Source organism: Bidens hawaiensis, unplaced genomic scaffold, assembly GCF_021521415.1.
Source record: "Bidens hawaiensis isolate Kalapana, Puna unplaced genomic scaffold, B.hawaiensis_p1.1 tig00046954_1, whole genome shotgun sequence".
Taxonomy (NCBI): Eukaryota; Viridiplantae; Streptophyta; class Magnoliopsida; order Asterales; family Asteraceae; genus Bidens; species Bidens hawaiensis.
The window spans coordinates 18645-31331 of NW_027498395.1; the positions used below are offsets into that span (position 1 = coordinate 18645).

General features: G+C 41.9%; 1 protein-coding gene across 1 annotated transcript; it reads left to right on the plus strand.

Annotated features, from left to right (window-relative positions):
- Positions 1 to 7601: 7601 nt before the first annotated feature.
- LOC143596759 (growth-regulating factor 2-like) lies at positions 7602 to 10541 on the plus strand. Its single transcript, XM_077075449.1, has 3 exons — positions 7602 to 7941; positions 8882 to 9088; positions 9679 to 10541. Exons 1-3 carry the CDS (start codon positions 7641 to 7643, stop codon positions 10479 to 10481), a joined length of 1311 nt encoding a protein of 436 aa, XP_076931564.1. The 5' UTR covers positions 7602 to 7640; the 3' UTR covers positions 10482 to 10541.
- The last annotated feature ends 2146 nt before the right edge of the window (positions 10542 to 12687 follow it).

A 12687-nucleotide genomic window follows, 5' to 3' on the forward strand; every position in this document is an offset into this window, starting at 1 on the left:
GTCATAAACAGCTTCAGTATCAACCTTTTACAAAGGGAAGTTAGAAGGCGGGATGCTTTTCTCAACGAACCCTAGACCAAGCAGGAAGCCGGCCTTTTCCCCATCCTCATGAGAAGCGTTGAGGGCTGCGCTCATAGCATCGTCATAAGACGTCTCCGTGAAGACTCGATGCACAACCTACAAAAAAGAAAATACAAGTATCAGAACCTTTTCTATTTACAAAGAAAAGCGTAAAGACATGAAAAGCATACCTGAGACAACGCTTCTCGAAGAAGCCATTCCTTGGCAACCAGAGCCTCCTGGAGGGCAGCTTGAGCTTCGTTACGGGCGCGTTCGGCTTCACTCTTGTTGAGGTTGGCAAGCAACACTTCTTTAGCCGCAGCCTCTTCGACGCCCTTTAGCTTCCGCTCAGTGTGGTCAAGCACCCCCCTCTGGTCCAAGATCTCTTGGAGCTTTTTGGCGTCTTCCATCGCCAAGGCATCATGAGCCTGCTGGAGAGCCTCTAATTTGGCTTTAAGCTCCTCATTCTCCACGCGTAGAGGCTCAGCAACAGCTTCAGCCTTGGTGGCCCTCTCGGTTGCGTTCCTTGCAGTTTCCTTAGCCAGCCGAAGCTGTTCGTTAACAGCTTGGGCAGCCTTGGAACGGGCCTCGAGTCGGGCCTGAACTTCAACCTCGAGGGCCTTGAAGGCCTTCTCCTTTTCCGCAGCCACTGCGGTAAGCCTTACGTTCTCCTCCCGGACAGCCCGCGCCTGAGCTACTTCTTGGATGCGAGCTGCTTTTAACTTGTCGTTTTCACGACAAAGCAGCTCGACGCGCGGCTGCATCCAGGCTAGGAGAACCCGAAGCTCATTGGTTAGCCTACCCTCCTGGTAGCTAGCCATGGCTTCCCCCAACGCACCACTGGGAGCTGCGTGACGAGCCCAATCCACGCACTCCACAGGTGTGCGAAGGGTTGTTCCTCGGCGGATGTTCCATCGTGGAACATACACTTCATTGGAATCCGACACTGCAAAAAACAAAAAGCAGTTAGGAAAAGATGATATATAAAAAAAAAAAAATAAATAAATAATAATAGGCCAAAAGAACCCTACGCACCTGTAGGGTCAATAACAGGCCGATAGCCGCCAAACCCGTCACCTGAACCCAAGGGAAATCCGTCCAAGAGGTCAGGTAGATGGGAAGGAGGCAGAGGTTGGCGAGAAGCCCCATGCATACCTGAAGGATCGGCCGTCGTTGCCGATGACGGAGGAGGCATGAAGTCCGCCGCGGTCGCCGCTGCGGAGTCCGCAGCAAAAGTAACCGCCGGCTCAGTGAAAGATGCGGTAAAAATGGCACTGACAGCCGGCGGTGATGTCATCACAGCTGGAACAGTCGGCTCAACGGAGTGAGCAACTGAACCAGCGGAAGCTGGCGCAGGCGCAGCCGCCTGGGTCGTCGCCTCAGGTAGGCTGACCAAGCCTACCGTCATGGGCGGAGAGGTACTCCTCCCCGCTCCACCCTGGAATGCGTCAACATCCACGCCTGCACAAAGAAGACAAGTGTTAATGATGGAAAACTATGAAGTTAAAAATAAAGTTTGTACTTACGGGTTTTCTTGAGCCTAAAAGTGCGGACAGGCGGGGATGAACCCGATGGAGCCGGCTTCTTCACGCCGCTCACCATTGTCATCCTGGGCTCTCCGGAGGTGACAGTCGTCGCAGCCTCCGGAGCGGTGGTCTTATCACCACCGGGGTTCCCCGCTACCTCCTCGCTCTCGGCCTCTGAGTCAGACCGAGGCCCCGGATCGGCAGTGGAGGCCACCTTCTCCTTCCCCTTCCCGCCGGCAGCTTTCTTCTTCCGCACCAACGGAGGACCATCTGCGGATTCCTCATCAGAACATAAGATTAGAGGAATTCCAGCAGAGGTTTCAACATTGAGGGGTCGAGGGTTGAATAGCGCCTTACCTGGCCGCCTGGCGCTCAGGATCTCGTGGCCTAACGGGTAGACCTCCACGAACCGATCCGCCATTTGTTCTAGGATGGGCAACTCGTTCTCATCTAGAGCACGATTACCCATCCGAGCGGGACTATCAGCCTCCCGCGGATACAGGAGCGATTGCAAGTCGTTCCCCTCTGAAATAAACAGGAAAGAAGTTAGAAGAAATTCTAAATCAACAAAAAGAAACAGAACATACCGTAAGGAACAGAGTTTGAACCGTATTCAAGGACGATTGGGATCTTTTGCGCATCCGCATCCTTCCACACCCGGCTCATCCCGAGCATCACCATCCCGGACTCCGCAAACCGGTAAACCGGAGATTGGACTCGGGATATCTTCGAGAACCATTCCGCCTCCTGGTAGTTGGAGGCGTGAAGGCTGGGGGAGAGCTTGCCCATTCTTAAATTTCATGGCAAGGGGGATGGCGCGAGCGGAGATAAAGAAGAATTCCCGCTTCCACGAGCGAAGACTGCGCTCGGTTGCGCAAATCTTCAAACCCTTGATCCGGGTTATCAGCGTATACCACCCCTGGATGCACCTCCAAGAGTAAAAGGTCATCAGGCGGTCGACATAGGGCTCAATGCCCAGAATCCGGCACACCCACTCGAAGTGGCGAATCTTCGCGATCGCCATCGGGTGCACCTCGGTCAGGTGTACACCGTGCCTCTCTAGGACACGGTACACAAACTTTGTCAATGGGAACCTAAGATTCCCATAGACAAAGAATGCAGCATATACCCCGATCTTGCCTCTCGGGGCATCATACACCGTCTGATGGGGTTCAGGAAACTCAGGCTCGAGAGACTCGAGCATAAACTTCCTGACAATGTACTGATACAGATCGACAGGCAGAGCACACTGGCACTCGCCAGCAGTACTCTTTTCATCGGCGAACACCCCAGCCTCCTGGGCTGTAGCTTCGAGATCGTGAGAAGACATCTTGCAGATGAAAGAAGAAAACGATTTCAAGAGAATGCTCGACTGAAAAGGTGAGTATTCGCCGGAAATCGTTTTAAAGATGAAGAGAAAAGTGAAAGTGTGGATTACAAAGAACACTCTCCCCCTTTATATACTAATCGCAATTAATGCGATGAATTTAATGCGGAAGAGAGAGAAATCGAAGGTGCAATGAAACTATGACACGTGGCAAAAAGCAAGCTGGCAACAGCTGTTGAAAGGACGCGTACCATTAATTTCGCGGCCACGCGCCTGAAAAAGCGTCTGGAATGACCAGGTACTGTCACGTCACCATAACTTCCTGCACGTCCTGACACAGTCAGAAGAAACCGTCGCACGACGTTTCAGAGGTTTGGACTGTTCTTATCCTTTCACCAACTCTTCGAATTTCAAAATTCAAAAAGATTCAAAAGTAAGCGGGAAAATACCCCTTACCTTGGCAACCAAGTAACTGTAAGACAGGTGCGGGTACAGTGTTAAGGCAAAACCCTTCACATACTTAGCACCTGCAGGGAATTGAAGCCAAGAATACCTCGGCAACCAAGTAACTATAAGACGGGTGCGGGTACAGTGTTAAGGCAAAACCCTTCACATACCTAGCACCCGTAGGGAATTGACGCCAGGAATACCTTGGCAACCAAGTAACCATAAGACGGGTGCGGGTACAGTGTTAAGGCAAAACCCTTCACATATCTAGCACCCGCAGGGAATTGACGCCAGGAATACCTTGGAAGTAAAGTAACCGTAAGACGAGCGCGGGTACAGTGTCAAGGCAAAACCCTTCACATACCTAGCGCTCCGCAGGGAATTGAAACCAAGAAGGATCTTCTGGGCAATGCTTGCGGAAACGGAAATAACATCCCCGCATAGCGGGAACGTCGAGAACTACATTGTTTGAAGCTCCAGGATGGAATTGGTGGTTTTAACATAATTGATCACTATGTCCAAAACTACCAAAACCTCATGGAGAATCCACACAAGTGAGACTCAACGCTCCTGACTTGCGAGGAGGTTACAGACCTACCCGCATCATACCCAAAGATCAAGCAGGAAAGTCGGGAATTTCTGCAAGTGACAAGGACTTCCGCGGGAAGAATCCCCATGGAAAACCTTAAAACTAAACCCTTTTCAAAACCCTTTGCTTAAGTCCAAAAGTTCACCTCACTTTATTAAACATTCATGAGAAGAACATTGGACTGGGGGGACTTGAAGAGGTAGGTCCCAGCAGAGCCCAGTTGGACCCGCAAGACTCACCTTGAAGAGTGACGTCTGCGCAGAAACCAACTGGATCCGCAGGACCCACCATGCTCAGAGACGTGACGTCCTTACGCGCAGTACGCAAGCTGTTCCCGCAGGAAATGCCTCCCAATGGTGAAGTACTCTGCCTGTTCCCGCAGCTGCGGATACAAGCCATCAGGGAAGGCCACCTGCGCAGCAAGGCTACACGCACAAGGCACTTAGCTCTCACTCAGTTGTCACCTGAAGGAATGAGCAAAGCCGGGAACAATCCCGCACAAAGGCGGGAGGGGGAATACTCCCGCCCAAAAGCCAGTCCGTACGATACGGGAAGATCTTTTGTACTGTACCTGACGAGGTATGGGCAAAAGATATGACTAAAGATACGACAGCTTATTGACAACAGTATGGCGAGAAGCATGCTCTTGTACTGTATGTCACTATTAGCCGCTGCCTACTCACCAACTCCTGTCATACCACGTGCATAGCCGGCAGTTGGTGGAAAAGGAATAGTACACAGCAGGCCTGGTCACTGTCAGCCGCTGCCTACCCACCAACTACCAGCATGGCACGTGCGTAGGCCACAGTTGGTAGAACAGGAATACTATTCAGCCGGCTACACCTCCTTGGAAACCTACCTTCGGCTATAAATACCCCAAATGGTATGACATTATCATCATATACTATCTCGTATTACATATTATACCTGATATCTGCTCTAGCAATCTCTTAATATACATTTATATTCAAGAGCAATCTAGTCTGATTCTCACGCCGGAGGGTGGTCACAAGGAGGAACCCCCCCTTCTCAGTGACGAGCTCACGGTGTCTGTTTTGCAGGTTATCAGAAGAACCATCTTTGCCGGGTCTAACCCCTCGTGGGAAACATCTATCTAACCCTCAGGTTACCCGTAATCTGCCCGGGGTCCGGTTAGTGTTTCTTCAAATACCAATATCTTTACCACCATACCATAAATGGTAAGGCTCCACAGCTTATATGTGCATTAAAGAATCTTCCTATCTATCCCTCTTGTTTTAAAACCTTTTGCTCCTTATATATCGATGTGGTATCATATCTTTAATCCTTTGCACTTCGTCTCTAGCATTGCTGTCCCATACATCTAGGATCCGACTTGTATCCCTTTGTCAGCTCTTTGAACGGAATACTACTACCTAGGCTCCTAAACTTGGAACTAGAATGCTTCAGCTGTCATTGATCAAGAAGAAAATAAAAAAGGGAGTCGATTTTTGGTGCGATTGTCGGGAAATTGAGGCTTTAGTTACTTAGTTGTACATAGAGGGATCCAATTAGAGTCTCGCGGTCTAACCATTTTCGCATTTACATAAATTGGGTAAGACTCGTGATACCTGAACCGATCAGATCCAGTTTTTACAATAGATCGGTCCCATTGTCTGAGAATACCAAGCAATGGGTCTAGCTAGTTTCGTGGGTCTAAACCATTTGCACACCCCTAATCATATACATATATATATATATATATATATATATAATGCATTTTCTTATCCACTTAAAAAGTATTTTCATCTTGATGATAAAATCTAATATGATTGTCATATTGCTTATCACATGTATATAACCAGAATGCTATGCGTAGTGGAGGGGCTACACAATTAAGAGGGGGGGGGGGTGACACGTGGCCAAGGACGGCAACATGTAGCCTAGGGGGCGGTGTTGTAGCCCAAAAATCGCCCCTCCCACCTATAGTTGATCACCTAATCAGTACATCTATTCACACACCCGGCAACAAAATCATGTCGCCCCCCCCCCCCTCCACACTTGTCGCCCACTTATCGCCTGGGGAGGGGGACGGTGTTCTCGCCCACTTGTAGTACAAATCCAACATTTTGTCGCACCACTACGCTCACCCTAATTAGTGGTTGTTTTGAAGTGTGTATTATGTAGGCTTCAACTTCAATAGTTCACATAATTTACCACCGTGTTATCTAGTTTTAAATGAAATGAAAATAGGTGAAAAGAAAGAGAGAAATGAAGGAATGTAACAATTATTATTTTCTAAATAATATAATGTTAAGGTGTTAATGCATGGTGACTTGATCTTTAATAACAATCGAGTACTCAGAACCTAATGACCTTGTTGGTTATGAGTTGTGACTACTAGTTCTAAATATTTTGGGCACAAAGCCATATAGTCGGAGCTAGTTTTCTAACCTTATTAGGAGATTATGTAGTTGGAACTCAGAGCTAGTTCTCAAACAGTATTAGGATTAGAGCAACGGACGAAAGCTTAGATTTTGTTAGACCCAAAGCTATATAGTCCATAGCTAGGTGGAGCTAGCTTACCGTTCACTTGAGTTATTCCATCGTGTTATGGTAATTTAAACCTGCCGTAAAATCATATCTATACTTTTGCCTCATTTATTTTTACTAGTTTATTGCTAATCGTTTTAAACTACTATCTATTATTATGAGATTGATCGTCTAGTTGCACATTCACAAATCAAAAAATGGTTGGTTTAAGTGTAAAGTAAAAGTTATATCGACTTAAACTAAAGTGTTTTACATGTTTTGTTATAAATTTTCAGTTTCAAAGAGAGATAATTGGAGATACATGGGAATGATAGGATGATTAGTTGGGTGTTTTCTCCATCTGCTCTTAGGAAGCCCATCGAGAAGAAATGGTTTGTACGACTATAGTCAATTAGTCATGCATTGAGCAAGTCACATACAATGATACAACAGTTGAATACTTTGGATGTAGGATAATTTAAGACATGATTCTATCAAAAGGAGCTCTCTCATGTATACTTATTAACATCAATTGCACGAAGTGTGAATGGTGCCATTAGACCAACGCTTGTACTTCAACGAGTTCCCTTGCGTTTTTATCTACTTTAACATCTTGGCAGACTTTTATATTTATATATAATAATGTGTCTGCTAAAACCAACACAACCCTTCAAGACCTTGTAGGAAATCACGTTTATATAACCATAACAAAACAAAAAAACTGAGTTACTTTAACAGTCAATTTACATTAATAAATACATAACAAGCCTAAATAAAAACACTTGATCGATTTGAAATAAGGTTGCGTTTTTAACAATATACCAAAACAAGATAAAATTAGTTTAACCTCACGAATAAGTTTACAACATGTAAAAAATCAAAAAAATATATATTGATTTAACAAGGGTTAAGCATACTAAAGGTTATAGTTTGAAAACAAATACTCTAGTGTAAACATGCACAATCCTTAAAAAACATGGGACTCATTTGCAACATATTTCTTCCATAGTGGATTACAATGAAATCTTAAACTCCAAACTCCCTTTTGAATCATTTCACTCCCGTCTATATTTGTTCATGTCTCTCTCTCTCTCTCTCTCTCTCTCTCTCCTCCATAACTCACTGTCGTCTTCTTCTTCTTCCACGCCTTTTAAACCCAACCAACATGAACAACCCCTTTTAGATTTATTAAAACAAGACCATGGCCACATTCGACAACACTAACACTTGTGTTTTATCTCACGATGATAATAAAACCAACACCCGTGGATCTGGGAGATCTGACGATCATCATCATCAACTCTTTCTTCAAACCTGCAAGTCTTCCAGAACCGATTACTTTGACCAACCCAACAAGTCAATGTCTTTGAGATCTGATTCTTTACTCTCACTTTCAGCTGCTGACTCCAATAATATGCTCAGCTTCTCGTCCGACAAAGATTCAAACCAAACATCACTCTTTTCTTTCTACCAGCCCTCACATTCTTACATTAAAAATACAGGTATATTATTATTATTATTAATACTAATTTGGGGGATATATTGGATCCTAGGAACAAACCTAACGAATGTTGTCTTAGGTTTTAGGTTTTGTTTGGTAAATCTTATCTCCCCGGAGCAAAAGTTACTAAATCCAGAGCTATAGCTATAGTGACTTGTACCTTATGCATAAAAAGTCATACATTTTGTATAGTTTTTTTTAAGATGGTGTTTATGGAATAATGAAATATGAGTATTATCTTGTTGTTTTGACTTGTAGAATAAAAATGTAGGATTTAAGGGGGTGTTTGGGATTTCTTGTTTTTCTTCCTTATAACTTATGAAATTGAACAAGTCTTTTTTCTCCATTTTAGTGTTTGGAAAGTTATAAGGACTTATGGGTTTCTCCTTATTGATAAGGTTAAAAGACGGGTTTTAAATAAGTTGGGAAATCCTAACTTATCTCTTTATATGTTTTGAAATACCCTTTCCACCCTTATTCCAATTCATTTTATATCAATAAGTTAAACAAACACTTTTTAAAAAATAACTTATTGACTTATATTAATCCAAACACATTTTTTAAAACTCCTTATTAAATATCACAAGGCTAGTGTTTGTTTAACTTATTGACTTATATTAATCCAAACACATTTTTTAAAACTCCTTATTAAATATCACAAGGCCTTTTCTACTTATCACAAAAAAGTTCTTTTCACCTTAAATAAGGAATCCCGGAATCCCAAACGCACCCTAACTGTTAATAATGTGACTTTACTAGTATGCATGTCCCCATTAAAGTTATGCACATTAGTAAACATGTGATGGGTCTTTTCAATGGCATCTATAATGTGGGTTATTTGGAAGCAAGTTTTGTTCTTGGAGTCTTGTCAAGTCTTTTCTTTTTTCCTTTTTTTGCTAAATCTATTTTTTACCAAGATTCTGATTTATTATTGGGTGCAGGCTATGGTTATGTAGGTCCTGTGTCAAGGTACAAAGGACCATTTACCCCTTCTCAATGGCTGGAGCTAGAACACCAAGCTTTAATCTACAAACACTTTGTTGCTAATGTCCCGGTTCCGTCTAATTTGCTTAACCCGATCCGAAAATCGCTTAACAGTTTCCTGTTTCCGGGATCTTCGTCTTCAACATCATACGCCCCCTGTTCTTGTATGTCTTTTTAATTAACATAACTTTCATTTGGGGTATGGATCGTTCGGTTTTTGGCTCAAACCGAACAAAAAAATGAAGATTTAGTTTTTGGGCTTTTGAAAACTGCTCGATTTTGGTTTTTACAATGTGTTCGGTTTGGGCTAAAACCAAACCAAAAACCCAAAAGTTGGTGTTTTAAAAATCATTCCGTTTCCGTTTTTTAGATTTTTTGTTTTTACAACTGTTCGGTTTCAGTTTTTTTTTTGCTTTTCAACTTGGATTTAAAGTTTTACTCCAAAAAGAAATGGCTAAGTTTTTAAATTTTTTTTTTAACTTAACAATTAATTGATTGTTACACACTTAGGTTCAAAATATTTGGGCAACCCCATTTATTATTTTTTTTATAAGTTACAAAAAAACGAGTTTTTCAGTTAGTGTTTGGTTATTCGGTTTTTGGACATAACAAAGCCGAAACTGAACTGAAAATAACGAAACTGTTAGTTTTTTATTTGGTTCGGTTATTTCGGTTTCATACACACCCCCCGAACTTCAATATTAGATTGTTTTTAGAATCTGATTTGCATTTAATGGTTTTTTGATTAATGAAGATGGATGGGGAACTTTCCACCTGGGGTTTGCGGGTCGCACGGACCCAGAGCCGGGGAGGTGCCGAAGAACAGACGGGAAGAAATGGAGGTGCTCTCGAGATGCAGTTCCGGATCAGAAATACTGTGAACGACACATCAACAGAGGCCGCCATCGTTCAAGAAAGCCTGTGGAAAGCCAAAATGGCCAAGCTGTCACCTGTCCCAGCAGTTCCAAAGTGGTCCCACTTGTTTCCACCTCATCTGCTCCAGTTTCACAACCCATTGCTTCAACACCCATCAACAGGACACAAGAACCTCAAGTCTATTCCACTAATTATGGTTCGTTTTTGGACCATGGCGCATCGAACCCGAACCCACTTTCGAATTTTGTTGAGCCGCTTAAACCGGACTGGACCCAACTCTCAATGTCGATTCCTGTAACGGCTTCAGATTTCTCATCGTCATCAAACTCTCCGGCTCGAGAGAAACTTGTGGGTTCGGGTGGTTTGACTAATGACCTTGACCATGACCCGACACAGAAACATGCATCGAACTGGATTCCCATTTCGTGGGGGAACTCAAGCTCGATGGGGGGTCCACTAGGAGAAATGTTGAATCGATCATCGGGTGTGGAGACAAGTGAAATGTGGGACGCGGTTGGTTATCATATGGGATCCGGGTCATCACCAACAGGGGTTTTACAGAAAAGTACTTTTGTTTCGCTTTCGAATAGCAGTTCGGGGAGCAGCCCGAAAAGGGATGAACATGGTGGTGGTGGTGATCAGTTGCTTCTTTCGACACTCGCGAGTATTACTTCATTGTGATTTGAGAAAATGGGAGTTTATTGTGAAGTTGTGACTAAAACATGTTTTAAAAGGCAATTTTATGGTGCCTATAATATTATTCTAAGTGTTTTGTATTTAAGATATTGATGACTGTTTTAACTTTACCAGAAGCTGCTGTTTGTTGAGGGTTCCAACAGCAGTAGACCAGAACATGCATATTCTGTTTTCTTTGTAAATTATCCATTTGTTGATTTGTGTTATGTTGTGCTGGTAACATCTATGGGTGCCATTCTGATAGAGTCTAGAATCTAGACTCAAGCAAATGATAGATACGATTACTTAGATAAAAGACCCAATTCGAGAAGGGTTAGTCGTTAGTCTACGTACTACAGTAGAACAAGATATAATTCAGATTAACTTAAGACATGTGCGTATGGTACTACTGCATTGGTTGTTATGGCTCGTGTATTAGAGTCGAAACATAAACCGTCGAGTTCCAAGTGTATAGCAATGTAACAATATTATAACTGAATGAATCAAATGCATATATTAAATTAATAATGAAGCTAATACGACTCAATGTACACAAAGAAGTCCATAAAACAAGCCAAACTAAAATGTAGAAATAAAAAATGGATAAGAGATCCGTGTACACTATACACAAAGAAAAGAGTTACAGAAGTCTAAATATGTCTAATCCTTTTCTTAGCGTCATTAACTTCCCTTCTACGAATGAATATTAAGCTTCACAACGAAACGGGTACCGTCGGTACGGTTCATTAGCAACATTTTGAGGTTTCTTGATCGGTATGGTACCGAAAATGCTCGGTACGATACCGGTGTCTGATGCAAATATTCGGTAAAATACTGTTGTCGTACCGTATCGATCTCAAAACCTCAAAATGTTGGTATCGACTTGGTATTGACGGTACCTGTTTCGTTACCGATACCGGTACCATTTCCTCATCCCTACAATCAAACCCCCCAACTAGAAAGTTAATTTCATGATTTTGCATTTTAAAGTTAAAACATGTTAAGCATATAAAATAGTTTAATTGAACAAGTTACAAACTTACACCATTAAAAAGAGTAATTTTTTTCTTTTTAAATAGACATCCCACTTGAATGCTTTTACTTATTTTATTTTCTAGGTAATTAAATTCTTTCGGTAATAATTTGTTGTTCTTTTTACAAAACATATATATTGGTCCAAAAATTCTTGTCATAAATTAAATAAATTCTTAACCAAAGCAAAGAGTCAAAGATGAAACCTAAAGAAGGGTAGATGACCAAACAAAAAAATAGTCAACTTTGCCAAAAACACAACTAACATACCATATATGTATTCTGTTTCTCCAAATATCAATTCAGAGAGCCCTGTAATATCTTAAAACAACTATACGACATATTTGGTTGCTCAGACACCTATAGTGAAAACAAATAAAGCTCAAAACTTAACTGCAGTAGTTGCTTTCTACCAATAATTTTCTTTTTATGATGTAGTTACTCGGTACCAACATTTTTGCATTCCTAAAATCACTCCACATAACTTCGGTTGATGAGTGGGTGTGGATTAGACTACAGACCAAGATATTAAATTTTTGTATAGACTTTACAATAAATAAGAAGTCCATATTACTACATTCGCTATATAATCGATTGTGTACACAACTCGTACTATGAATGTTGTTAAGTGCTCAATAGATCTGAACCAAGATGAATAACTGTATATGAAATCAGATGGTCAATTAAGATGCTATCAACAAAGTATAAGATATTAAGGACAGCAAGTAGTCCTGGGGCAACTTCCCAAGGGCAGCATGTCCCTCAACAGCATGTTAATGAACATAATCTTGATCTGTAATATAAGGAGAAAAAGATGCACCATTAAGGGGGCAATAAACATATAAAAAAATAAACCTAAACATGTAGAATGAAAAAACACTAAATGGTATTTGGTAGCTGCCATTGTGTATTTAAAAATGAAATTAGTCATCTTATGATATAAAACATAGATGTGTTATCTCCTCCAAATATGAAATATCACAAAGAACAAGGAATTTAAATGATCCAAGTATAAATTAAGCAAGCAATATTAATAATATTTGATAACAAAATAAACAAATTAACTATAGTTCACATGTGAACCAGCTTGTAGCAAGATGTTAAATACTACTTTGGGTTTTCCTATGTTATCAAATGGAATAACTTGATGCTAAATGCTTCTTTGAGTTTACAAAAGAGG